This window comes from Ovis canadensis, chromosome 13, assembly GCF_042477335.2.
Source record: "Ovis canadensis isolate MfBH-ARS-UI-01 breed Bighorn chromosome 13, ARS-UI_OviCan_v2, whole genome shotgun sequence".
Taxonomy (NCBI): Eukaryota; Metazoa; Chordata; class Mammalia; order Artiodactyla; family Bovidae; genus Ovis; species Ovis canadensis.
The window spans coordinates 54,520,770-54,544,416 of record NC_091257.1 but is presented as its reverse complement, the minus strand read 5'-3'; the positions used below and the strand labels follow the sequence as shown (position 1 = coordinate 54,544,416).

General features: G+C 44.7%; 2 protein-coding genes across 4 annotated transcripts in view; one reads left to right on the top strand and one right to left on the bottom strand.

Moving 5' to 3' along the window:
• The window catches only part of CFAP61 (cilia and flagella associated protein 61), a 249,520-nt gene extending 248,123 nt beyond the window's left edge, over positions 1-1,397 (bottom strand). Inside the window, exon 1 of the mRNA XM_069547844.1 lies at positions 1,331-1,397. The gene's annotated coding sequence lies outside the window, so the exon portion shown is untranslated. The remainder of the gene's footprint in view (positions 1-1,330) is intronic.
• A 35-nt stretch (positions 1,398-1,432) lies between these two features.
• CRNKL1 (crooked neck pre-mRNA splicing factor 1) lies at positions 1,433-23,567 on the top strand. Of its 3 annotated transcripts, XR_011248175.1 has the most exons (16): positions 1,433-1,602; positions 5,997-6,149; positions 6,781-6,872; positions 7,660-7,818; positions 8,212-8,378; positions 13,116-13,294; positions 14,406-14,576; positions 16,194-16,385; positions 17,044-17,103; positions 17,785-17,865; positions 18,611-18,850; positions 19,890-19,991; positions 20,419-20,667; positions 21,561-21,735; positions 21,982-22,035; positions 23,147-23,567. XR_011248175.1 is itself a non-coding variant. In XM_069547841.1 (15 exons), coding segments are annotated over exons 1-15 (2,073 nt in total). In that variant the 5' UTR covers positions 1,433-1,551; the 3' UTR covers positions 23,149-23,567. The 3 variants fall into 3 exon arrangements, 2 of the variants coding, with proteins under 2 accessions (XP_069403942.1, XP_069403941.1); XM_069547841.1 differs by lacking the exon at positions 21,982-22,035; XM_069547840.1 differs by lacking the exons at positions 21,982-22,035; positions 23,147-23,567 and having other exon boundaries at positions 21,561-21,784.
• The last annotated feature ends 80 nt before the right edge of the window (positions 23,568-23,647 follow it).

Here is a 23,647-nt window from a genome sequence, read left to right as displayed (position 1 = left end):
AAATTAAGATTGCCAGGAGAAATATCAGTACCCTCATATACACAAATGATACCACTCTAATGGCAGAAAGTGAAGATGAACTAAAGAGCCTCTTGATGAGGATGAAAGAGGAGAGTGAAAAAGCTGGCTTGAATCTCAACATTAAAAAAACATGGCATCCAGTCCCATCACTTCGTGGCAAATAGAAGGGGAAAACATGGAAGCAGTGACAGATTTTTTTTCCCCTCGGGCTCCAAAATCACTGCAGGATGATAACTGCAGCCATGAAATTAAAAGATTCTTGCTCCTTGAAAGGAAAGCTATGACAAACCTAGACAATATATTAAAAAGCAGAGATATCACTTTGCCAACAAATGTCTGTATGGTCAGAGCTATGGTTTTCTCCATAGTCATGCACAGATTTGAGAGCTGGACCATAAGAAAGGCTGATCACCATTGAATTTATACTTTCTAGTTGTGGTGCTGGACAAGCCTCTTGAGAGTCACTTGAACTGCATGGAGATCAAACCAGTCAGTCCTAAAGGAAATCAACCCTGAGTGTTCATTGGAAGGAATGAAGCTGAAGCTCCAATACTTTGGCCACTATATTCAGAGAGCCAAGTCAGTGGAAAAGACCTGATGCTGGGAAAGACTGAAGGCAAAAGGAAAAGGAGGTGGTAGAGGGTGAGATGGTTAGATGCAATCACTGACTCAACGGACAGAAATTTCAGCAAATTACAGGAGATAGTGGAGGATAGAGAAGCCTGGTGTGCTACAGTCCATGAGGTCGCAAAGTGTGGGACCTGAACTCGCGACTCAATAACAACAAACGTTAAGCGAACTGGCGCTACGAAAATTGACATTAAGACACAATGACAGAAAATTTTAAATATCTGTTTATCTGATATTATTTAAGATTGATATATTATATTGCTTATCTGATATTATAAGGCTGGGTTATTTGCTAGTACTCTGATGATTTATTTTCACTTTTTTCTGTTATCTGGCTTTAAAATTCCTTCAGTTACTTTCATTTATAAGCCATAGAATTATTTGGTCACAACTGTCCGGAAACCAAGGGGCAGTTGACCATTCTGGCCTACAAAGCCCAGAATGCACCCCAGCTCAGGGCGGCCGAGGAGGTCAGCAGCTTGCCGCTAGGTATGCCAGGATGGTAGTTTTCTACCCCACCCCCGCCCTCGAGCGTCCGCACGGTAGCCGGGTTCCTGTCCCCTTGCGGGATACCGCGATTTCACGGATCCACCCGTCCTCGCACGGTCATCCTAATCCCAGAGGCGATCTGAGGATGTGCCCCTGACGGCCCGGATGCAGCCAGCACTCCTCACCTCACCTGCAACTCCAGAGTCCCAGGCTCCGAAGAGGACGCGCAGCCCGGTTACCACAGAAACGACGTTGACTCCGTCACGGCGCGGGAAAGAGGTCAAAAGTCGCCCCAGCCAGTTCCGCTTCCGGTTCCGGGATCCCGCTTGTTGTCGGAAAGTTGCGCGGTGTGGGCGAGCCCTCGGGGAAGGTTCTGTGGTCCCGGGCTCGCCCGCGGTCGCCGCTGCAGCCATGGCGGCCTCCACAGCGGCCGGGAAGCAAAGGATCCCCAAAGTGGCCAAGGTGAGCGGCTCGGGGCCTTGTGGGAGGAGGCCGGGGATGGGGTTGGCCCGGCCTTGGTGGTGCCTGGGGCGGGAGGCGTGTGGTCCCGGGAGCTGGTCCTCCCTACCTGAGCGGGGGCCGCGGGCGGGGAGGGCCAGCCGGGGATGGGGGTCACCTCCGCGTCCGCGTGGTCGTCGTGTTAGAAAGTGTTTATCTGGGGGAGGAGAGAGGTTCTTCAGCACAGACACGCTGAAACAGACACTCGCTAGTCGCTGGGGCTCCGGGCAGAGCGGGCTAAGAGCTACCCTGCGTAAGGGTAGAACTGCAGCCTTGCAAAGGCTCCTGAGCCCCAGAGGAATAGGCCGTGGCTTCCTGGGCTCGTGCAAGAAGTGATGATTAAGCTGTGCTGAAGGCTGTAATAGGAGTCAACCCCGGGTGAGAGTGGAAGGAGTGAATAGAGATGACAAGGGTTGTATTTAGGTTGATCTCACTTTTTCCGTCGGCGGTTAATACTAAAGTTCAGTTCAGTTCAGTTCAGTCACTCAGTTGTGTCCGACTCTTTGCGACCCCATGAATCGCAGCACACCAGGCCTCCCTGTCCATCACCAACTCCCGGAGTTCACTCAGACTAACGTCCATCGAGTCCGTGATGCCATCCAGACATCTCATCCTCTGTCGTCCCCTTCTCCTCCTGCCCCCAATCCCTCCCAGCATCAGAGTCTTTTCCAATAAGTCAACTCTTCACATGAGGTGGCCAAAGTACTGCAGTTTCAGCTTTAGCATCATTTTTAAAGAAATCCCAGGGCTGATCTCCTTCAGAATGGACTGGCTGGATCTTCTTGCAGTCCAAGGGACTCTGAGGAATCTTCTCCAACACCACAGTTCAAAAGCATCAATTCTTCGGCGCTCAGCCTTCTTCACAGTCCAACTCTCACATCCATACATGACCACAGGAAAAACCATAGCCTTGACTAGACGGACCTTAGTCGGCAAAGAATGTCTCTGCTTTTGAATATGCTATCTAGATTGGTCATAACTTTTCTTCCAAGGAGTAAGCGTCTTTTAATTTCATGGCTGCAGTCACCATCTGCAGTGATTTTGGAGCCCCCAAAATAAAGTCTGACACTGTTTCCACTGTTTCCCCATCTATTTCCCATGAAGTGATGGGACCGGATGCCATGAACTTCGTTTTCTGAATGTTGAGCTTTAGGCCAACTTTTTCCTTTCCACTTTCACTTTCATCAAGAGGCTTTTTAGTTCCTCTTCACTTTCTGCCATAAGGTTGGTGTCATCTGCATATCTGAGGTTATTGATATTTTTCCCAGCAATCTTGATTCCAGCTTGTGTTTCTTCCAGCCCAGCATTTATCATGATGTACTCTGCATATACGTTAAATAAGCAGGGTAACAATATACAGCCTTGACGTACTCCTTTTCCTATTTGGAACCAGTCTGTTGTTCCATGTCCAGTTGTAACTGCTGCTTCCTGACCTGCATACAGATTTCATACAGATTTCATACAGACCTGCACCAGAGGCAGGTCAGGTGGTCTGGTATTCCCATCTCTTTCAGGATTTTCCACAGTTTATTGTGATCCACACAGTCAAAGGCTTTGGCATAGTCAATAAAGCAGAAATAGATGTTTCTCTGGAACTCTCTTGCTTTTTTGATGATCCAGCGGATGTTGGCAATTTGATCTCTGGTTCCTCTGCCTTTTCTAAAACCAGCTTGAACATCAGAAAGTTCACAGTTCATGTATTGCTGAAGCCTGGCTTGGAGAATTTTGAGCATTACTTTGCTAGCGTGTGAGATGAGTGCAATTGTGCGGTAGTTTGAGCAGTCTTTGGCATTGTCTTTCTTTGGGACTGGAATGAAAACTGACCTTTTCCAGTCCTGTGGCCACTGCTGAGTTTTCCAAATTTGCTGGCATATTGAGTGCAGCACTTTCACAGCATCATTTTTCAGGATTTGAAACAGCTCAACTGGAATTCCATCACCTCCACTAGCTTTGTGCGTAGCTATGCTTTCTAAGGCCCACTTTGACTTCACATTCCAGAATTTCTGGCTCTAGATGAGTGATCACATCATCATGATTATCTGGGTCGTGAAGATCTTTTTTGTACAGTTCTTCTGTGTATTGTTGCCACCTCTTCTTAATATCTTCTGCTTCTGTTAGGTCCATACCATTTCTGTCCTTTATCGAGCCCATCTTTGCATGAAATGTTCCCTTGGTATCTCTAATTTTCTTGAAGAGATCTCTAGTCTTTCCCATTCTGTTCTCTTCCTCTATTTCTTTGCATTGATCGCTGAAGAAGGCTTTCTTATCTCTTCTTGCTATTCTCTGGAACTCTGCATTCAGATGCTTATATCTTTCCTTTTCTCCTTTGCTTTTCGCCTTTCTTTTCACAGCTATTTGTAAGGCCTCCCCAGACAGCCATTTTGTTTTTTTGCATTTCTTTTCCATGGGGATGGTCTTGATCCCTGTCTCCTGTCACGAACTTCATTCCATAGTTCATCAGGCACTCTATGTATCAGATCTAGTCCTTTAAATCTATTTCTCACTTCCACTGTATAATCATAAGGGATTTGATTTAGGTCATACCTGAATGGTCTAGCGGTTTTCCCTACTTTCTTCAATTTGAGTCCAAATTTGGCAATAAGGAGTTCATGATCTGAGCCACAGTCAGCGCCTGTTCTTGTTTTTGTTGACTGTATAGAGCTTCTCCATCTTTGGCTGCAAAGAATATAATCAATCTGATTTCGGTGTTGACCATCTGGTGATGTCCATGTGTAGAGTCTTGTCTTGTGTTGTTGGAAGAGGGTGTTTGCTATGACCAATGCATTTTCTTGGCAAAACTCGATTAGTCTTTGCCCTGCTTCATTCCACATTCCAAGGCCAAATTTGCCTGTTACTCCATGTGTTTCTTGACTTCCTACTTTTGCATTCCAGTTCCCTATAATGAAAAGGACATCTTTTTTGGGTGTTAGTTCTAAAAGGTCTTGTAAGTCTTCATAGAACCGTTCAACTTCAGCTTCTTCAGCGTTACTGGTTGGGCATAGACTTGGATTACCAAGATGTTGAATGGTTTGCCTTGGAGACGAACAGAGACCATTAAAAATACTGCATGTCGGACTCTTGTTGACCATATTGCTACTCCATTTCTTCTGAGGGATTCCTGCCTGCAGTAGTAGATATAATGGTCATCTGAGTTAAATTCACCCATTCCAGTCCATTTTAGTTCGCTGATTCCTAGAATGTCAATGTTCACTCTTGCCATCTCTTGTTTGACCACTTCCAATTTGCCTTGATTCATGGACCTGACATTCCAGGTTTCTATGCAATATTGCTCTTTACAGCATCGGACCTTGCTTCTATCACCAGTCACATCCACAGCTGGATATTGTTTTTGCTCTGGCTTCATCCCTTCATTCTTTCTGGAGTTATTTCTCCACTGATCTCCAGTAGCATATTGGGCACCGACTGACCTGGGGAGTTCCTTGTTCAGTATCCTATCATTTTGCCTTTTCATACTGTTCATGGGATTCTCAAGGCAAGAATACTGAAGTGGTTTGCCATTGCCTTCTCCAGTGGGTTAATACTTAGCGAATGCTTAATATGTGACAGCATTTGTCCTAAACGTTTGCACATACTCTTCCCTCCCGTCTTTCTCCATCTCAGATGACTCTCTAGAGCCTGTCCTTTAGGTCCCGTTTGGATGATTCCTGGAGAGAGTGCATAGAAAGCACTCAGCGCAGTTTCTGGCACTTAATGTTCATTAGATAGGCGCCCTCAGCATCGTCATTGCACACATGGCATTAAATACTTAGTATTTCTTATAGTTCAGTTCCATAAACTTCTGTTGGGCTCCACAGTTCCCATAAAAATTTAATGTAATTTTAAGTTTTGTCATAGCTACAGTAAAAAAAAAAAAAGGTCAAAACAGGTGACATGAATTTTAATTATATGATAGGAACTTACTGAATACGTCTTTGACTTGAAATGCCATGAAAAATCAAAGACGGTTATCCACCTGGGGCCAAGGCAGAAATTGAAGGATTCTGCAAATAGAGGTTGAAATGCCAGTTAAGGCATGGTGCACATCTTGATAAGACGTCTGGTTAGAGTTTTACCTAGGCATCCTCAAAATTTATTATACTATTCTAAAAGAGAAATGTTTTTGCGACCTTTCCTCTTGAGACTTTTATCTATGGCTTTGTGATAAATACCTTGCATGAAATTTTAAAGTTTGTGGGTTTTTTTTTTTTTAGTTTCATAGAGAAATGGGAGCACGTCATGCAAAGGGGGCATCTTGTAATAGCGTTCATAAAGTTCACATTCTAAAAAAAGTTCATTTGTTTCTTACACGTTGTGTGAAAAGCATCTGCTAAAAATGGAAATGTCTCCTGTGTTAAAAGGTGAAAAACAAAGCCCCAGCTGAAGTACAGATCACTGCGGAGCAACTGCTAAGAGAAGCTAAGGAGAGAGAACTTGAGCTTCTTCCACCTCCCCCTCAACAGAAGATCACAGATGAAGAGGAGTTAAACGATTACAAACTACGGAAGAGGAAGGTTGGTCTGTTTCAGTCTGTCAATATCATTAAGAATTTATAGACCAGAGTTTGAAAAGTTCCTCACTGATAAGAGAGACTATAAACTAAGAAGAATTTAGTGTTTCTGGCCACCTGTGTAATGTGACTTCTGCTCACCAAGTGGTTCCATTATCGCTAAACTTCATAAAATAACCACGAGTTGTCTGTCTTACATTAAATCCACCACGGACAGAATTTTTAGTGCTGAATCAAAGACGAGTGGGAGTTTGCCAGGCAGAACAACTGACAGCTGAGGAGGGGCAGAAGCAGTGAGGTTGCGCCATGTTCTTCTGTCTGTAGCGGCCTTCTGTGCTGAGAGGTAACACCTGGGCTAGAGCCAAGAGGACCTGGGGATCTGATCCAACCTCCCCCACCCCAGGATGTGGGATTATTTTTTTTAAAAATCCTCTTTGTTTGCCTATAAGATTTTAAAGAAACACTTGTGACTTTAACCTTCTTCAGTGGGTTTCTTATCCCTCAAGGATCCCAGGATGTAATTTCTCTTAAATAAGAGCAAAATGAATAAATTTCTTAGTACAAGGGTTAATAGACAAAAGACAATGTCATCTTTAGTTGTTTTCCATTTAATGACCCTTTTTGCCTTTTGCCAGACTTTCGAAGATAACATAAGAAAAAACAGGACTGTGATTAGTAACTGGATAAAATATGCACAATGGGAAGAGAGTCTAAAGGAGATTCAGAGGTAAAGTCACTGAGCATGTAACTCTGTAAATAGAAATCCTTAAGTTACCAGATACAAAAACACAGAAGTTAAAGCAAGTGTAAAACCGTGTGCCTCTGATAATAATAAAATAAAAATTTATAGAGTTTGTTCCTTGGGACCCTAGGGTTCCTTTGAGGGGCCTCAGGAGCGCTATGGTGGGCTGGTCCTGGGCGGGGAACAGTGAAGCAGGCTCTCCAGGTGGGTCTCATCACCAGCACACACTCTGCAGCCAGAGAAGTGCAGTTCCATCCATTTTCTCCATACTAGGAAATTCGTTTTTTTTGTTGTTGTTGTTAAGAATTAATGTTCCACTCAAAACCAGTGGCCAACAAAATGAAATCATGACCTGACCCTTCCTGTTGTCCCACCTTCCTGTGTTCTCCCTACTGGCCAGGCCCAGAACTCACCGCGTCTCCTCACCCTGATGCCAGCAGGGACCCCCGCCTCCCCACTTATCTTGGTACTGGGGACTTTGCCCAAGTTCTCACCTACTGCTTAACTAACTTTTCCACTTGACATTTTTCTTTCTTTCCGCTCTGCTTCCTTGTGCAGACCTTCACTGTAACATCACATTGCATTGCAGTTACATGCATGTCAGCCTTTCTCTAAAACTTACAAGGTTCCTGAGAACATAATATCTTTTCACCTTTTTATGCCCAGAACGTCACTCACAGTAAACACCTGAAAAAATAGCCGAGCCTTGGAGGGGGTTGCCAGGTGTGTGGCGTGTGCTGTAACTGATATCCTCCAAATCTGGCTTCTCAAGGGCTCGATCCATATATGAACGCGCCTTGGATGTGGACTACCGAAATATTACACTATGGCTGAAATATGCCGAAATGGAAATGAAGAATCGCCAGGTCAACCACGCCCGGAATATCTGGGACCGAGCTATAACAACTCTGCCTCGAGTCAACCAGTTCTGGTAAGTTCCTGATCTAATGAAATGGCTTTTTGTAGACTGTATTTGCACATTTTTGTGTGTACTTGTGTTTACATTTATTTATTTATTTGGCTGCATCGACTCTTAGTTGCGGTATGTGGGGTCTTCATTGTGATGTGTGGGCTATTCTCCACTTGTGGTTCATGGGCTACAGAGCGCACAGGCTCAGTAGTTGTAGCACATGGGCTTAGTTGCTATATAAATCCTTTTCAGATTTATATTTTAATAGGTGAAACATGTTTGACTTCACCTTTTGGGAAGATAAAGCCCTGACTCTTCACGTGTTAACAAAGTTAGAGCCAGAGATTGCCAAAGACCGTTTTTTTCTGAAGTCATTTTGACTGTGACCAATAAGTTGAGATGATTCTATTGAAGGTACAAGTACACGTACATGGAGGAGATGCTCGGGAACGTCGCTGGTGCCCGGCAGGTTTTCGAGCGCTGGATGGAGTGGCGGCCCGAGGAGCAGGCCTGGCATTCATACATCAACTTCGAGCTGAGATACAAGGAGGTGGACCGGGCCCGCACCATCTATGAGCGCTATATCCTTTGGATGGGTCTGCCTGCTGCACTGCTGGGGAGCTGTGGTCTGGCTGGGACACATAGTCACTGATTTTGGCCCAGAAGTCAACTTCTGCTTCATAAGTTGCGTTTATATTTTCTAGGGACATAGTTGTTCAGAACAAAAGTTTGTGGTCAGGATAGTTGTCTCTTTTCCAGGGAGACTTGGGTTTGTTTATCCTTTGGCATTAACACTGTGGTTCCTTATGGAAGTTAATACTGTAAGGCCCTGTTTGCTCTGGGGTGTATGTTGGTCATGGGCACTGGTACTGGAGTTGGTCCAGAGGTTTACTGTTTACTAGCCATGTGATCTCGATGCGTCAGATCACTCCTTGGAGCCTAGGTGTCCTCGTCTTTATTTTCTCAGTTATTTACTTATTTATTTCTGGCTGTGCAGGCTTTTCTCTCATTGTAGCGGGCAGGGGCTACTCTAGATGACATGTGCAGGCTTCTCATTGCAGAGCACTGGCTCTAGGCACGCAGGCCTCAGTAGCTGTGGCTCCCGCGCTCCAGAGCACAGGCTCGGTAGTCATGGCACGTTGCCTTAGTTGCTCCATGGCGTGTGGGATCTTCCTGGACCAGGGATCGAACCGGTGTCTGCTGCATTGGCAGGCAGATTCCTTAGCACTGAGCCACTGGGGAAGCTCCCTCATCTTTAGAAGGGAGGTAAAAGTCCCTGTTGTGGGCTGATTGTGAGGAGGAAGGAGATGGTGATGGGAAAGCACCCTCAGCAGTGCTTGATTCTTGTTTCACTGTTGTTGTGCTGGTTTATCTCCTATTTGATAGCGTTTATTCATAGATCCACAATCAGTATTGGTGGCACTTTGGCAGTCATTTGCAGACATGCCCAGAGTGATAAAAAATTTGCATCCCCCAAGGCACTTGGTCCCAGTGAAGGACAAACAAGACAACCATCTGCCTTCCTGTCTCTGCTCTCCTGCAGGGCTGACCGGGGCAGGGAGCGGGAGGGGCAGTGCAGGGGAGGGAGACACCCCAGCTCTGGGGCCAGCTGAGCAGGACAGAATTCCTTCTCTGGCACCGGTTAGTGGGCAGCTTTAGGCATGTCACTTAACACTTGAGACTTGTTTTCTCTTTTCTAAAATAAAAGAATTTGCCAATGATAGGTATTTTTAGGATTGAAAATCACAGTCTGTGTGAGATGTGTGTGTATTCGTATGTATAGATATAGTATATATGTGGGTGTGTATCATGCATACATATTTCCTCTGGGAGCAGCGATTTGGTGTTCTCCAGGCAGAGTGACTTCATAGAGTGTAGGTACCGTGAGATAACGAGACTCAACTTTATTATGTAATTTTAGCATCTTAGCTGTGACTACTCATTTTGATATCACTAGTTTAACAAAAGCATGTATGGCACCTGCTCTGTGCCATGCGTTATGATAAGCACTTTACAGATACTGTTGTTTAATCCCTGTGACAGCCCTCAATTCAGAAGCTGCTTCCTTCTGCAGATGGGGAATCTGAGGCAGGATAGCACCTTTCAGGTGCTGGTGAGGCTGGGATTTGAGCCAGTCACCTTCAGAGCCGGTGCTCTTTAATCATTGCCCTATTGGAACATGTTCAGTTCAGTCGCCAGTCGTGTCCGACTCTTTGCGACCCCATGGGCTGCGTACTCTTGAATCATTGCCCTATTGGAATGTGTTACTACTTTGAAATTTAATGATTTCTTCAAGGAAAGTAGATGAAAAATACATCCTATGAAGGAGTAAAATTGTAATAAAAAATGTCTCTGTTGGCTCTGATTAGTAGTTTTCTTTTCGTGACGCGTTTTTTCTTTCTTTCTTCCTTTTTTTATTTTTTTTATTTTCTGGCCTTGCCACACACGTTGTAGGATATTTGTTCTCCCAACCAGGGATTGAATCTGGGCCATGGTAGTGAAAGCACTGAGTCCTAACCACTGGACCACCAGCAGCTTCCTCTTTTTTTCCCTTAAATCTTTATTGGAGTACAGTTGATTTACAATGTTATGTTATACAGCAAACTAAGTCAGTTTTATATATATATATGTATGTATATACATATATCCATTCTTTTTAGAATCTTTTCCAATATAATTTACCACAGAAGTGTTTTCTGTGCTATACAGTAGGTCCCTGTTATCTATCTTATATACGGGGGGGGGGGGGGGGGGTGTGGGGGGTGTGTGTGTGTGTGTGTGTGTGTGTGTGTGTGCCGACTCTTTGCGGCCCATGTACTGTAATCCACCATGCTCCTCTGTCCATGAAATTCTCCAGGCAAGAACACTGGAGTGGATTGCCATTCCCTCCTCCAGGGGATCTTCCTGATCCAGGGATCAGACCCAGGTGCCCTGCAATGCAGGTGGCTGCTTTACCGCTTGGGCCACCAGGGAAGCCCAGTAGTGTATATATGTTAATTCCAGTTTCCCAGTCCATCACTTCCCCCCACGTTTCCCCTTCCGCAACCGTAAATTTGATTTTGGGATCTGTGAGTCTGTTTCTCTCTGCCAAACAGTTCATTTGTGTCATTTTTTGTTGTTAAATTTCACCAATAAGTGATAAACGGTATTTGTCTTTCTCTGACTTACTTCAATTAGTATGACTACATCTCTTCTTTGGAGAAAAGTCTACTTAGATCTTTTGTCCATTTTTTGGTTGGGTTGTTTGTTTTTTGATACTCTAGGTTTATTCATGTTGATGCAAATGACGTCATTTCATTCCTTCTTATGGCTGAGTAATATTCCGTTGTATGTATGCACCACATCATCTTTATCCATTCTTCTGTTGATGGACATTTAGGTTGCTTCCATGTCTTGGCTATTGTAAATAGTGCTTCAAATTAAAATAGTGAACATTGGGGTACATACGTCTTTTGAATTAGGGTTTTCTACAGATGTATGCCTAGGAGTTGGATTGCTGGATCGTATGGTAGTTCTGTTTCTAGTTTTTTTAAGAACTTCCATACTGTTCTCCATAATGATTGTACCAAATTATATTCTCATCAACAGGGTAGGAGGATTCTCTTTGCTCCGTGTCTCCTCCAACATTTATTGTTCACAGGTTTTTTGATGATGGCCATTCTGGCCAGTGTAAGGTGGTATTTATAGTTTTGATGTGCATTTCTCTAATAATTAGTTAGGCTGAGCATCTTCTCCTATGATTTTTCCCCATCTGTCTGTGTGTTGGAGAAATGTCTATTTAGATCTTCTGTCCATTTATTTATTTATTTTTTATATAGAGCTGCATGAACTGTTGGTGTATTTTGGAAATAAATCCTTTGTTGGTTGTTTTATTTGCAGATATTTTCTCCCATTCTGTGGGTTGTCTTTGCATTTTCTTAATGGTTTCCTTTGATGTGCAAAAGCTGTTATGTTTAATTAAGTCCTGTTTGGTTTTTGTTTTTATTTTTGTTACTCTAGGAGGGGGATTCAGAAAAATACTGTTGTGATTTATGTCAGAGAGTGTTCTGTTTTCTTCTAAGAGTATCTGGCCTTACATTTCGGTCTTTAATAATCTACTTCGAGTTTATTTTTGTGTATGGTGTTAGGTAGTATTCTAATTTCATTCTTTTACATGCAGCTGTCCAGTTTTCCCAGCACCACTTGTTGAAGAGACTGTCTTCTCCATTGCATATTCTTGCTTCCTTTGTCATAGGTCAGTGTGTGGGTTTATACCTGGGCTTTCTGTCCTGTTCCATTGATCTATATTTCTGTTTTTGTGCCAGTACCATACTGTTTTGATGACGGTAGCTTTGTAGTATAGTCTCAAGTCAGGGAGCCTAATTCCTCCAGCTCTGTTTTTGATTCTCAAGATTGCCCTGGCTACTTGGGGTCTTCTGTGTTTCCATACAGATTAAAAATTTTTTTCTTTTCAGTTCTGTGGGAAATGCCACTGATAGGGATTGCATTAAATCTGTAGGTTGCCTTGGGCAGTATTGTAATTTTTGACACTATTGATTCTTCTAGCTGACGAACATGGTATGTGTTTCCATCTGTTTATGTCATCTTTGATTTTGTTAATCAGCTGATCTCTCCAGCTGTAAGGGGGCTTCCCCAGGTGCGGGACTCTCTCCTGTCCTTCAGTCCCCAGGGGTGCAGGTCCTATCCCGCTTACTGTTGTCTATTGTTTTTCTTTCTTTCATCCCGCCTGGATACGTGGGCATCTTCTTCTTCTCTCAGGTGTCTGAGGTCCTCTGCTGGTGTTCAGCAGGTGCTCCGTGAGAACTGTTCCTTGTGTAGCTGTACTCTTGGTGTACTTGGGGGGAGAGGTGAGCGTCACGTCCTCCTCTGCCATCCAGAGTCCTCAGGAATTTTTTTCCTTAATCAGTAATTCAGATATTGTTCCTAAGCAAATAGCACAACAGGTGCCATTTGTTGAGCACATTCTTTTGGCCTGAAATTGCAAAGAGTTTTCTATACATTTTTTCTAATTTATAGTTGACAATCATTAAATGAGGTTGGTTGTTACTATTTTCTTATCATTTAAAGATGATAAACTGAGGCTTAGATAAGGTAAGAACTTGCCCAGATCACATGGCTAGTCACGGGGTTCAGCTTTCCTCTTTGTACTACTCCTGAAACATGAAGAAGCACTGGAGGAGGCCCGAGAAACAAGACCCTGCTCCCCAGGGAGTCACCCCCATAGCCGTAGTGGGTGTTGTTGAGGTTCTGGGTTTGGGCTTGGGTTTTTGTTCTCTAAGCCACATTGTGCTGCCTGGTTTTTCCTTCATTCCACTCACTTGTTCTCGTGCACCCTGATGTGAAGAACTGGATTAAGTATGCCCGCTTTGAAGAAAAGCATGGTTACTTTGCCCACGCACGGAAAGTGTATGAGAGGGCTGTCGAGTTCTTCGGGGACGAACACATGGACGAACACCTTTATGTTGCCTTTGCCAAATTTGAGGAAAATCAGAAAGAAGTAGGTAACCTTAAAGGGACTCGATTATGTTGCAAAAGAGCTTAGAAAGGATGACTTTTTGTGCACGTTGAGTTCATTTACAGTTTCTTACTTATCCTTGGAGAAAATAATTTCAAAATACGAAAACATGATTTCTCAAGGAAAACAGTGCACGTCACTCACCTGCAGGTTGGGAGTGATTATAGATTGTATTACAACGGTCTTAATTTTGTGTGCTCTACTTGGAAACAGATCTTTAAATCTAGAATGAGAATATTATCTACAAACTTAAGAGTCATTTGATACTCTGATTAAAGGGCTTTACAAGTAATGAGCCTGGGAAACAAAAGGCCTAGAGCCTTCAGTACTGAGAATAGAATTTGAAATGAAAACCAATGATGGCCCCACAAATAAGTCAGTTGTGTTCTCCCTTAGTATATGTGGAAAATAATCCCTTCACGTAGTTCAGATAATCTGGTATGGGGAGGGCCATGTGCTGGGGTCTGAGTGTGGGGTCTTGCACAGGTCCCTGGGGTGAGTACAGGTTCTGTCCTCAGGCTGGTGGGAGATGTGGAGGGTCTTAAGCAGGAAGTGGTCAGATGTTGTCTGTGTGCCATGTGGTGGGCCTGTGGCTGCTTCAAGGGCAGTGTATGAGGGGAGGGCGGCAGAAGTGGGATGGGGGCTTTTCACATGGTCCACAGAGAGATGGAAGTGGGTCGGCAGGGACCTGGGGAGAAGTGGAGGGCCGAGTTGAGGAGGTAGAAGAGGCGGGCTGTGGAAGCAGGGATTGTGGGAGTCCAGGGGAGAGAGGAATTGGGGTGGGGGGAGGGCCCTGGCTGAGCAGGTGCGTGATCAAGACTGGAATGAGGAGTCTGACAACGACCCAGCTGGGCGGGACTCAGGTGAGTCCAAGATGCAAGGACGATGTCCAGCTGGCAGGTTAGGTAGACTTAAATGTGGGGCTCAGAGTGTCTATCCATCCTGACAAAAGTTCCTCAACAAAAGGGAGAGGGAAAACCGTACTTTGGACACTCTCAGGCCTCACAGTCTAACTTATAGGTCATGTTTTATGTGTTGTGGCTAGAATGAGAGGGCTGTGTTCTGAAAGAGTAACCATCCTGTCTGCTTTCAGTTTGAGAGGGTACGAGTGATCTACAAGTATGCCCTGGATAGAATTTCGAAACAGGAGGCCCAGGAACTCTTTAAAAATTATACCATCTTTGAGAAGAAGTTTGGCGACAGGCGGGGCATCGAAGACATCATCGTGAGCAAACGGAGATTCCAGTACGAGGAGGAGGTGAAGGTGAGTGTCGCAGGGCGGCACTGACAGGCCTGCCAGCCAGGCCTCTCCCCACCCTGTGTCTGCAGTAAACCGGCAGTCACCCCAGAAGGGGGAGGCAAACGGGGCAGGTGAAAAGGCAAGCAGACAGCGCTTGGACTTGCTCTGCCACGCAAGTGTCAGAAGTCACAGTGTTGGCTGCTAACTGGACACAGAGAACTTGAGCAAAGGAAATTTGGAACCTGTTTGAGCTCATTGTTTAAAGAAGATGGAAGATTGACCTAAAAGAACCATTTGTATACATTACCCTTTAGTTTAACTGCCTGAGCAAGACTATTGTAGTTACAGTTCCGTCCTCATCTCTCTCTGTAACATACTGTTTTGATTTGAATTCAAAGGTAGTAGTGTTTGCCTTTATTGCTCTATGCATTTTAAAATATTTCTGCCTGGTCAGATTAATTAAAATACCTCCAAACAGAGGACCAGGTGGTGATAGATGAGGTCAGCGAAATATGTTCAAGATATATTATTATTAAATGAGAAGGCAGGTTCTGCAGTTGTGAGAGTGGTACAATCCCATTATAATTTTAAATCCAGACATAGACAGAGTCACATACAGAAGCAGATACTTAGGAGAACAGACGTTTGTTTTCATGGCTGTAGATACTGGGAGCTTTGCAGAATCAGTAGGAAGCTGGAGGAGGTGGCTTGGAAAGTGGGCAGGAATCAGGCCAGTTGCAGAGAGTCCTGAAGAAGAAGATGGGACAGTCACATTTCAGCCCGGCTGGGAATGATCAACCCACCAATGGAAAGCACTTCCACAAGCCAGTTCCTGCTGTCCTTCATCTGTGTGTCACCCACCCACGTGAGCCAGACTCTCGGACAGGGGTCCTTACGTTGCCAAGTGCAGTGGCTTCCAGGGGCCGGGAAGGTGGGGCCCCAGCTCCCTTCACTTCTGTGGAGGAGAGGTGTACAGGGCATCGCCCAGCACAGAGCTGTGTGTAATTTGACAAATTACCAATTGCTGCTTCATTTAAAACGAAAACAGAAAACCAATTGTTAATTAATTTTTATGCATTTGCCTCTAAGTCATTTTTCCATTACCTTCTTTCAAAAAACTTAAAAATTATGTGTTAATTCACTTCACTTGTGTCCAACTCTGTGACCCTATGGACTATAGCCTGCCAGGCTTCTCTGTCCATGTGATTCTCCAGGCAAGAGTACTGGAGTGGATTTCCATGCCCTCCTCCAGGGGATCTTCCCAACCCAGGGTTTGAACCCATGTCCCGAATTGGCAGGGAGGTTCTTTACCACTTTATGTCCTGCATTGGCAGGGAGGTTCTTTACCATTAGTGCCACCTTGGAAATCCAACTTAAAAACTGGGATGCTCCCCCCCAAAAAAAGGCTGTTGTAGGTGAAAGGAGCTTTGCTGGGGAACCCCTAGGTAACAGTCTTCTCTCTCCTTTTCCCTTTCTATTTATAAAATCTCAACAATGGTATTTTTCAATGAAATAGTGTAAAGTCTAGGAAAAAAGCTGCTGGAGTATAGAAAGTCAGTCTGGTGCCTTCCGTTAGCTTGCCTAGTCCAGCAGGTGCAGCTCTGGGTTTGGTTTCTGTTTAATCCAGCCTGGTGTTTCCAGGCTAACCCGCACAACTACGACGCGTGGTTCGATTACCTGCGCTTGGTGGAGAGCGACGCAGAGGCCGAGACGGTGCGGGAAGTGTACGAGCGCGCCATCGCCAACGTGCCACCCGTGCAGGAGAAGAGGCACTGGAAGCGCTACATCTACTTGTGGATCAACTACGCCCTCTATGAGGAGCTAGAGGCCAAGGTGCAGAGTGGGTCCTGGCTGCGGGGAGCTGCTCCCCGGGCAGCCGGCTGGCACGGGTGGGAACTGGTACCACAGAGCCTTGACCACACAGGAATTTCGCTGTACATTCTTACAGGCCTTCTTGCAGCCGTTTACATTCTTTCTGCCACATTTTAAACTCTATACTTGTGGACACAGGCGAGGTGGTTTTTAGTTTTGATGTGTGTGTTTTTTTTTTTTACACTTTGAGGTACTTCAAAGGGAACAATTAACCAGCCCTTAGTTTCATTATTTATAGTTGCCAGGATTTTTCTCATAACTAGGGGTGACAGCTGGATTGCACATTGTTGCTCTTAAATCAAGTAGAAGTTTCAGTAATTGGTTGTAAGTTAATAGGAAAAGATGAATCCTGTTGGTCGAAGACTGCAGAACATCTTTGTTTCTGCTGTCACACAAGAAAGCCTCTCCACTGAGAAGCTCTTACTTGGTGGCTCAGTGCTGTGGGTAGGTCTTTGACCAAAGCTTGATGCCCAGAGTTAGTTCACTTTTGATCATAAATGGAAATAACAGCTTGTGGAAACATATTCAGTGTTAGGGGTGTACATTTTTGTTACTAATGGTAAAATTAGTGTTAATATTGGACATGAATATTTTGTGCAAATTCATTATTCTAATGTAGGATCCCGAGAGGACAAGACAGGTTTACCAAGCCTCTTTGGAACTCATTCCTCATAAAAAGGTACGTTTGCTATGAGCATTCTGTTCTAAACACATGAAAATCCTGTGTCTGTTACTTGTGAAATAATCCCATGGAATCGTATTTGTTGATGAGCTCTTGCCCTGTGCTAGGCACCCTAGGAAAACATTAAGAACAAGGTATACTCTTTGCCTCTGAAAACAGCTTCCAGTCTGGTTGAATGGACAGTCTTTAAGTGACCAGTGACTGATGGAGAGAATGGAGAAATTCCGAGAGGATCGTAATGGGAACAGACTGAGCAGAGTGCACTCAGCTTGCACAGGGACAGCCAGCAGGCTGCTGGCACCTGCGTGGATGTCCATAGGCACAGGGACACGGGTGTTCTGGGAGCAGTTGACACGTGGTCTCTTCCCACTGTGGGCAGTAGGCTTTATTTCCTGATACCAGAGATAGCGAGCAATGTTGACCAAATTACTTTCTGGAACAGAGGGGCGTGTTCTCCCTACTCACACATACCCACAAAGCTGCCCCTTAGTGGGGGCCAGAGAGCCCTGCATCACAGTGAAGTGTCCAGATTACTCTTGGTGATTTCTGTCAGATATTGTTAGCTTAGCTTATAAACGAGAAAATATGTCTGTCCTAGCTGTGAAGCTTTAGGGGAATTCACTTGTGGCCTTGTGTTAATTTAAATTTAAGTGATTTTTTTGTGCTTTTGTTTTCTAGTTCACATTTGCCAAAATGTGGTTACTATATGCACAGTTTGAAATAAGACAGAAAAATTTACCATTTGCCAGAAGAGCTTTGGTGAGTAAATAAAGGCTCATGATACATCATGAAGTTCTTTGAGAAGGAAATTTACATCTTAGTGTTTATAGGTTGTCCAGTCCCCAACTAAGAATGCAGGAGAAATACTGTGCCTTTATAACCTGAGACATGTTTTTGAAAGCTGGGCCTTAGAGGAAAGATTGGGCGATAATGCTTAAATTATTCTATTGTCAACAATGGACAGTTACAGCTACCTGTTAACCAGATCTTTCCTGCGGCTAGAGAGATTTGATCTTAAATTGTTAGTAGTCTGATCCTCTGCAAGATTTTTGGTGTGTTAAATGTACCTCCGTCTTGACAAGTATTCTAAAGTTTCTCAATAGGATTAGATGCAGCTGTCCTTCTGATAAGACCCTGGCTGTGGGCAGCAGGGTTCGTTCATTAATAACCCCGTTATCATGGGAAGTGTTCTCCTCTGACATCCGGATTCCATAAGAGATCCTGAGAATCTAGGTGAGACTCAAAATAGTTGTCCAAACACTTCAGGAACCCCGCCTCTTACTGAACAGGCCCAGGTGACGGCTGAGTGAGCTGGAAGGTTTCTTTGGGCCTCTGTCAGGAGCCAGTAGACCAGTGCCGGTACTGCAGAGGGAGTGGGTGGTTCACCGGATCGATGCCCCAGGGCCCTTGCTCAGTGGAGTAACGGCTTCTTGGCCAGGTCAAGGATGTCTGCCCAAGTCAGACCAGACCTGCTCAGGCATCACCTCGGTGTCTTCTTTTCCAGGGAACGTCCATAGGCAAATGTCCAAAGAACAAATTATTTAAAGGTTACATAGAACTGGAGCTGCAGCTTCGAGAATTTGACAGATGCCGGAAGCTTTATGAAAAGTTCCTGGAATTTGGGCCAGAAAACTGTACCTCTTGGATTAAATTTGCAGAATTAGAGACAATCCTTGGCGATATTGAGCGAGCCCGGGCGATCTACGAGTTAGCCATTAGTCAGCCACGCTTGGACATGCCAGAGGTGAGGCGCTTGCATTGATTGTGGCTTTATTTCTGACACTTGCCCAGCATTACCTTAGATAACCATTTAAGAGACAGAAAGGAGGGGGGAAGAGGCCCTCTCTAGCGGGTAGCTCAGCCCTGCCCCAGTGACACCAGGATGAACTGGAATTTTATAGGTGGGCTCTTCCTGCCTTTCTGTAACAGAAGGCTAAAGCGGGGTGGCCAGGGCAGTGCAGTCAAGGCCACGTGAAGTACAGGGGAAGGGTTCTTCTGTCACAGATTTGCCTGGATTAGGCCCTCACCAAATCAGGATGTTCCTGGAGGCACCAGTGCCCTGGCCTGGCCAGCTGCGGGGTAAGCTCGAGCCTCCAGGTGGCGCCAAACTGCAGCCTGGACAACGTGAACCTCTCAGGAACCTCTAGGCTCGCTCAGGTGTTCTGTGAATCTTGCTCTGGGGTGACTGCACTCAGTGGTTTACCAGGCCCCACTGACTGCACTGGGCAGGGCTTTCTGGGTTACTGGTCCCATGAGTTGGCCTCAGCTACTCAACAGACTGTGGTCTCAGGTGTCCAGGTTACATCTTTCTTGCCCTTGTACCCTGACAGGCTGTACTGAGCGAGTGGGCAGCTGGTCCCTGGATGCTTGTTGAGTTGAATTCAGACGCATCAGGGAACTTATAGTGATGGCAAAAACAGTGTATGCTGAGTGACCGAGGCCCATTTTCTTCACACAAGTTCCTTGTATGTGGCAGGCTTATGATAGTGCTGGGTGGTTTGTTAAGTTTTTCTGCTCTTCTTGTTAAGTCCAGCATTTGGGAAATTTCAAAAGAGAATCTGGAAGTAAATCCAAGGTCTTTTTTCTCATAATGTAGACTGTTAGCCAAATCTTGGCCAGCTCGTAAATACTAGCATTAGTTGTTGTATCCACATACTGTGTGTTCCTTAGAAAGTTCTAGGTTCCTGGATGTTCTAGGTTGAGATGCTAGTTAGGCTGTGCGTCAAACAAGAGCATGTTGCTTTTTAAATGTCAAGACTGACCTATGAATTTGTCTTTCTCAGGTGCTTTGGAAATCATATATTGATTTTGAAATTGAGCAGGAAGAAACTGAACGAACACGCAATCTTTACCGAAGATTGCTTCAGCGGACACAGCACGTCAAGGTATTCTGTGATTTGTGGGCTACCTTTGATTTTGCTCGAATCAGCAGTCTGGAAGAGATATTTTAAATATATTTTAACTGGCTTCCTTTTACAAAGAGCTTGTGAGTCTCAAGACTTTGGAATGTTAAGCTTGTACCAGGCCAGTATTTATATTGCATGAGAGTAACTTGGATATTGTAGGTTGAATAAAAATTAAAACTTTTTTCAGGATATTAAGATTATTTCAGACACCTAATTGGATATAAAAGCAGACTTCTTCACCATTACTATATAGAAGCAGCTAGTCAATAGGTTATATTCTTTAGAATACTCGAGATGAATATAGTAGGTATGTTCAGATGTTGTCAACAAGAAATTAGCTTTATTATTACAGTATTGTTTCCTGGGTGACATGGTTAATTTGGTTTGGTAATGATTTCTTTCTAAGGTATGGATCAGTTTTGCACAGTTTGAGTTGTCTTCAGGGAAAGAAGGAAGTTTGGCCAAGTGCAGACAAATTTATGAAGAGGCTAACAAAACCATGCGAAACTGTGAGGAAAAGGAAGAGAGGCTCATGCTGCTGGAGTCGTGGCGAAGCTTTGAAGATGAATTTGGAACAGCGTCGGATAAGGAGAGAGTGGACAAGCTCATGCCCGAGAAGGTCAAGAAGAGGAGAAAGGTCCAGGCTGACGATGGGGTAAGGGCTGAGCCCCTGGTGCTGGTCCTCCATGCCAGCCGAGCAGAAGCGCCCCAGGCTTTGAAGTGTGTGTGCAATGCGTGGCACGTGTACAGCCTGAGGAAGGGGGCAGCAGCTGGGGAAGGAGCCGGTCACAGTCTGGCTGCTGTAGGAACACGACAGGGTGTGCGGTCCACCCAGGGTGGAGCCCCAAGGAGGGCTGGCAGAGGGGCTTCCTGGCACTGCTGGTTCTGGGAACTGTCTGAAGTGTGTTGTTTCTGGAGCATTAGACAGGAGGTGGAGGGCACTGTGGCCCCGCCTCTAGGTGGGAACTAATGCAGGGGAGGCTCTGTGGGCTGTAGGAAACCCCCCAGAACTCTGATGCAGTTGGTGTCTCCTGTGGGCGGATTGCGGGGGCTTGGTTGGAGAGGGTCTCCCGGGAGGCTGTTGTATCAGAGAGGCATTGCTGGCATCTGGGACAGCGCACCCGTGGGGAGTGCAGCCAGTGGCCAGCTGGACGTGGGAGGGACAGGCAGGGAGCCAGGAGTCCCAGGTCTGTGGCTTTACCGCGAGGTGAAAGTAAATCTTTAGAAGTTCAAAGTCTCACACACAGGACTGCAAAGTGGGGTGGAGGACACCGCCTATCTTCTAGTTGACTGTGGAGCACTTTTCCCACCATGCAGTTGCTTTCAGTGAGCAGCAGCTGCAACAACACCCACCCATCAATACTCACTCCCAGTCTCCCGGGCCTGCCCTTGAAAGTAGAGCTTTCAAAGTGGGCCTTGACGTTGTTTTGCACAATAACTGTGAGTTGAATACAAACCCTGGGCTCCACAGTGACAAATTCTCTGCTGTAACTGAAAAATGCATTTCAGCCACAGGTTAGCGTATCTTGTTTTTCTTTGTCCCTGTAGTCGGATGCAGGCTGGGAAGAATACTATGATTACATCTTTCCGGAAGATGCAGCCAACCAACCCAATCTCAAGCTCCTGGCCATGGCCAAACTGTGGAAGAAGCAGCAGCAGGAGAAGGAGGCTGGAGAGCAGGACCCAGACGGAGACGCTGCCGAGCGAGAAGCTGGGCCCTCCTGTTCGTATTGACAGATGTTATATTATTTTTATAAATGTATAGTTTGGAATTCTTGTGACTCCTGTAAGTTTTTGGGTATTCCACCAGTGATGAATTGATGGGGATCTTTTGACAACTACTTTTGAATTATTTTTAAAATGCTCTTGGGTTAGTTGAGGGTGGGATTTGTAAGTAAAGGAATTTTTCTGTAGCTGCTGGGTTTTCTTATCTGAGTCTAAAACATTTTGTCTCTCCATCATTCATTAGGAAATCTAATTCATCTATTTTAGATGGAACTGCAGAATTTTGAAAATCTTTTATGTAAGTTCTCAATTACATTCCATAATAACTTTTAAGTTTTCTCATGGTTGTCTTCAAAAAGATATTTTATGCATTCCTCTGAAACTTGTAACTTACTCACATCTCGAGTCACTGACTTGAGTTCCGTCCCCAGCTCTGTCACTTAGTGATACCTGACCTTTCAGTTTACGGACTTTTGCTGGGTCATTTTGAAGATTAAGTTAGAAAAGGAGTATACCTGGCACAGAGGGAGTGCTCAGTCAGATGTTCATGCCTTGTGGAATTGGGTGTGCTTGGATTAATTTGAACATAAACAACTGTACCTTCTTAATGACCGTTTATACTAAATGTTTATGAAAACACCAGTTGGAAAATAATTTACAGTTGCTACACTTCTGCACAAGGTGTTTTTTTAAAAAAAACCAAGAACATTTTAATAAAATTTCAGTTATACATCATCATCAGTTGCCCAAACTAGCTGAGTTCTGCAGGGGCTTGTTTAAAGAACAGTAATTCAGGAGCTATGAAGAACAATGTCCCATGCTCCAGTGAGTGTGGGAAACCTAGGTTAAGCCTTGCTGACAAGTCTCTTTATACTTAGGCTTCTCAGGGCTCTTGACACATTTCTGTATGTTATGAATCCTCAGCAGCAAGGCCTGGCTGTGTTTCCCAAAATACAGTGAACAAGGAAACCATTTTTACCAAGAGCACCAATAAACACTGCCCAGCATACTGCAGCAGAGACTGTGTACCCGTAAACTTGACGCATTCAACCTGGCCTCGATTTAGAACGTGAAAAACACCTGCAGTAACTTACATGGCACAAAGCCACGCAAGATGATGGTGATTTGCTGGCTGACGCACTGCTTATATTCTCAAGCAGAAAAGCATTTGCCTTAGTTAACCAGTCTGAGAAATTGTTTCCTTTAATCTAGCCCGTGTTCTCAAGCCTGTTTTTTTTGTTGTTCACTGCCAAGGTTATTTGACTGGAAGCATATCTGTGTGTTTCTTCACCTGTAAGGAAAATTAGCAGATTTACTTGGGCAAATGTATTATTACATTTTCAAGTATGTTGATCACCCAAGGGAGTAAAAGCTAGTTGTTACGGTGTTAAATTCTATCTTGAAAATAGGAGCGTTTGAATGCAGAAAGAAATAGGACCAGCAGATAAAAGCAACCTGTTCTCCACTTCACTGCTTCGGTCACCAGACTGGCACTGGCTGCTGGAGTCACAGGCTCTGAGTCCTGAGGTCTGAGCAGGGGCTTCAGAGGAGCGCCATGTTCTGAACTGGCTAAGTTGCACAGGGCCATGGGTGAGATGAAAACGGCCCAGATGCTACTGTAAGTGATGAATCATAATCATGTTTGTGTTGCACATGTGTGAAAGGAAAAAAACCAGCCAAGTTCTTGTGTAAACTCCTACTGCTGTTTGCAGGCACATACCGTGCCTGTGTAAAATGCATGAAAGACAAAGTTACTCTCTTGGGAGAGTATCACTTCTCTCTCACCTCAACCAAAATAATTCCTTTCAAAAGTAAAGGGTTTTAACAATCGTTTGTGATTCATTTTCTTTAGCTACTTTTATTCGCTGGTATTACAAGTGAACTACACATGAAAATAAGTGGTTAGCCTG

Coding starts and splice junctions, on each gene's coding strand:
- CRNKL1 (XM_069547840.1), top strand. CDS start 1,552: ATGGCGGCCTCCACAGCGGCCGGGAAGCAAAGGATCCCCAAAGTGGCC. Junction 17,104..17,784: donor AACTCATTCCTCATAAAAAG/GTACGTTTGCTA, acceptor TTTGTTTTCTAG/TTCACATTTGCCAAAATGTG. Junction 20,668..21,560: donor AGGTCCAGGCTGACGATGGG/GTAAGGGCTGAG, acceptor TTGTCCCTGTAG/TCGGATGCAGGCTGGGAAGA.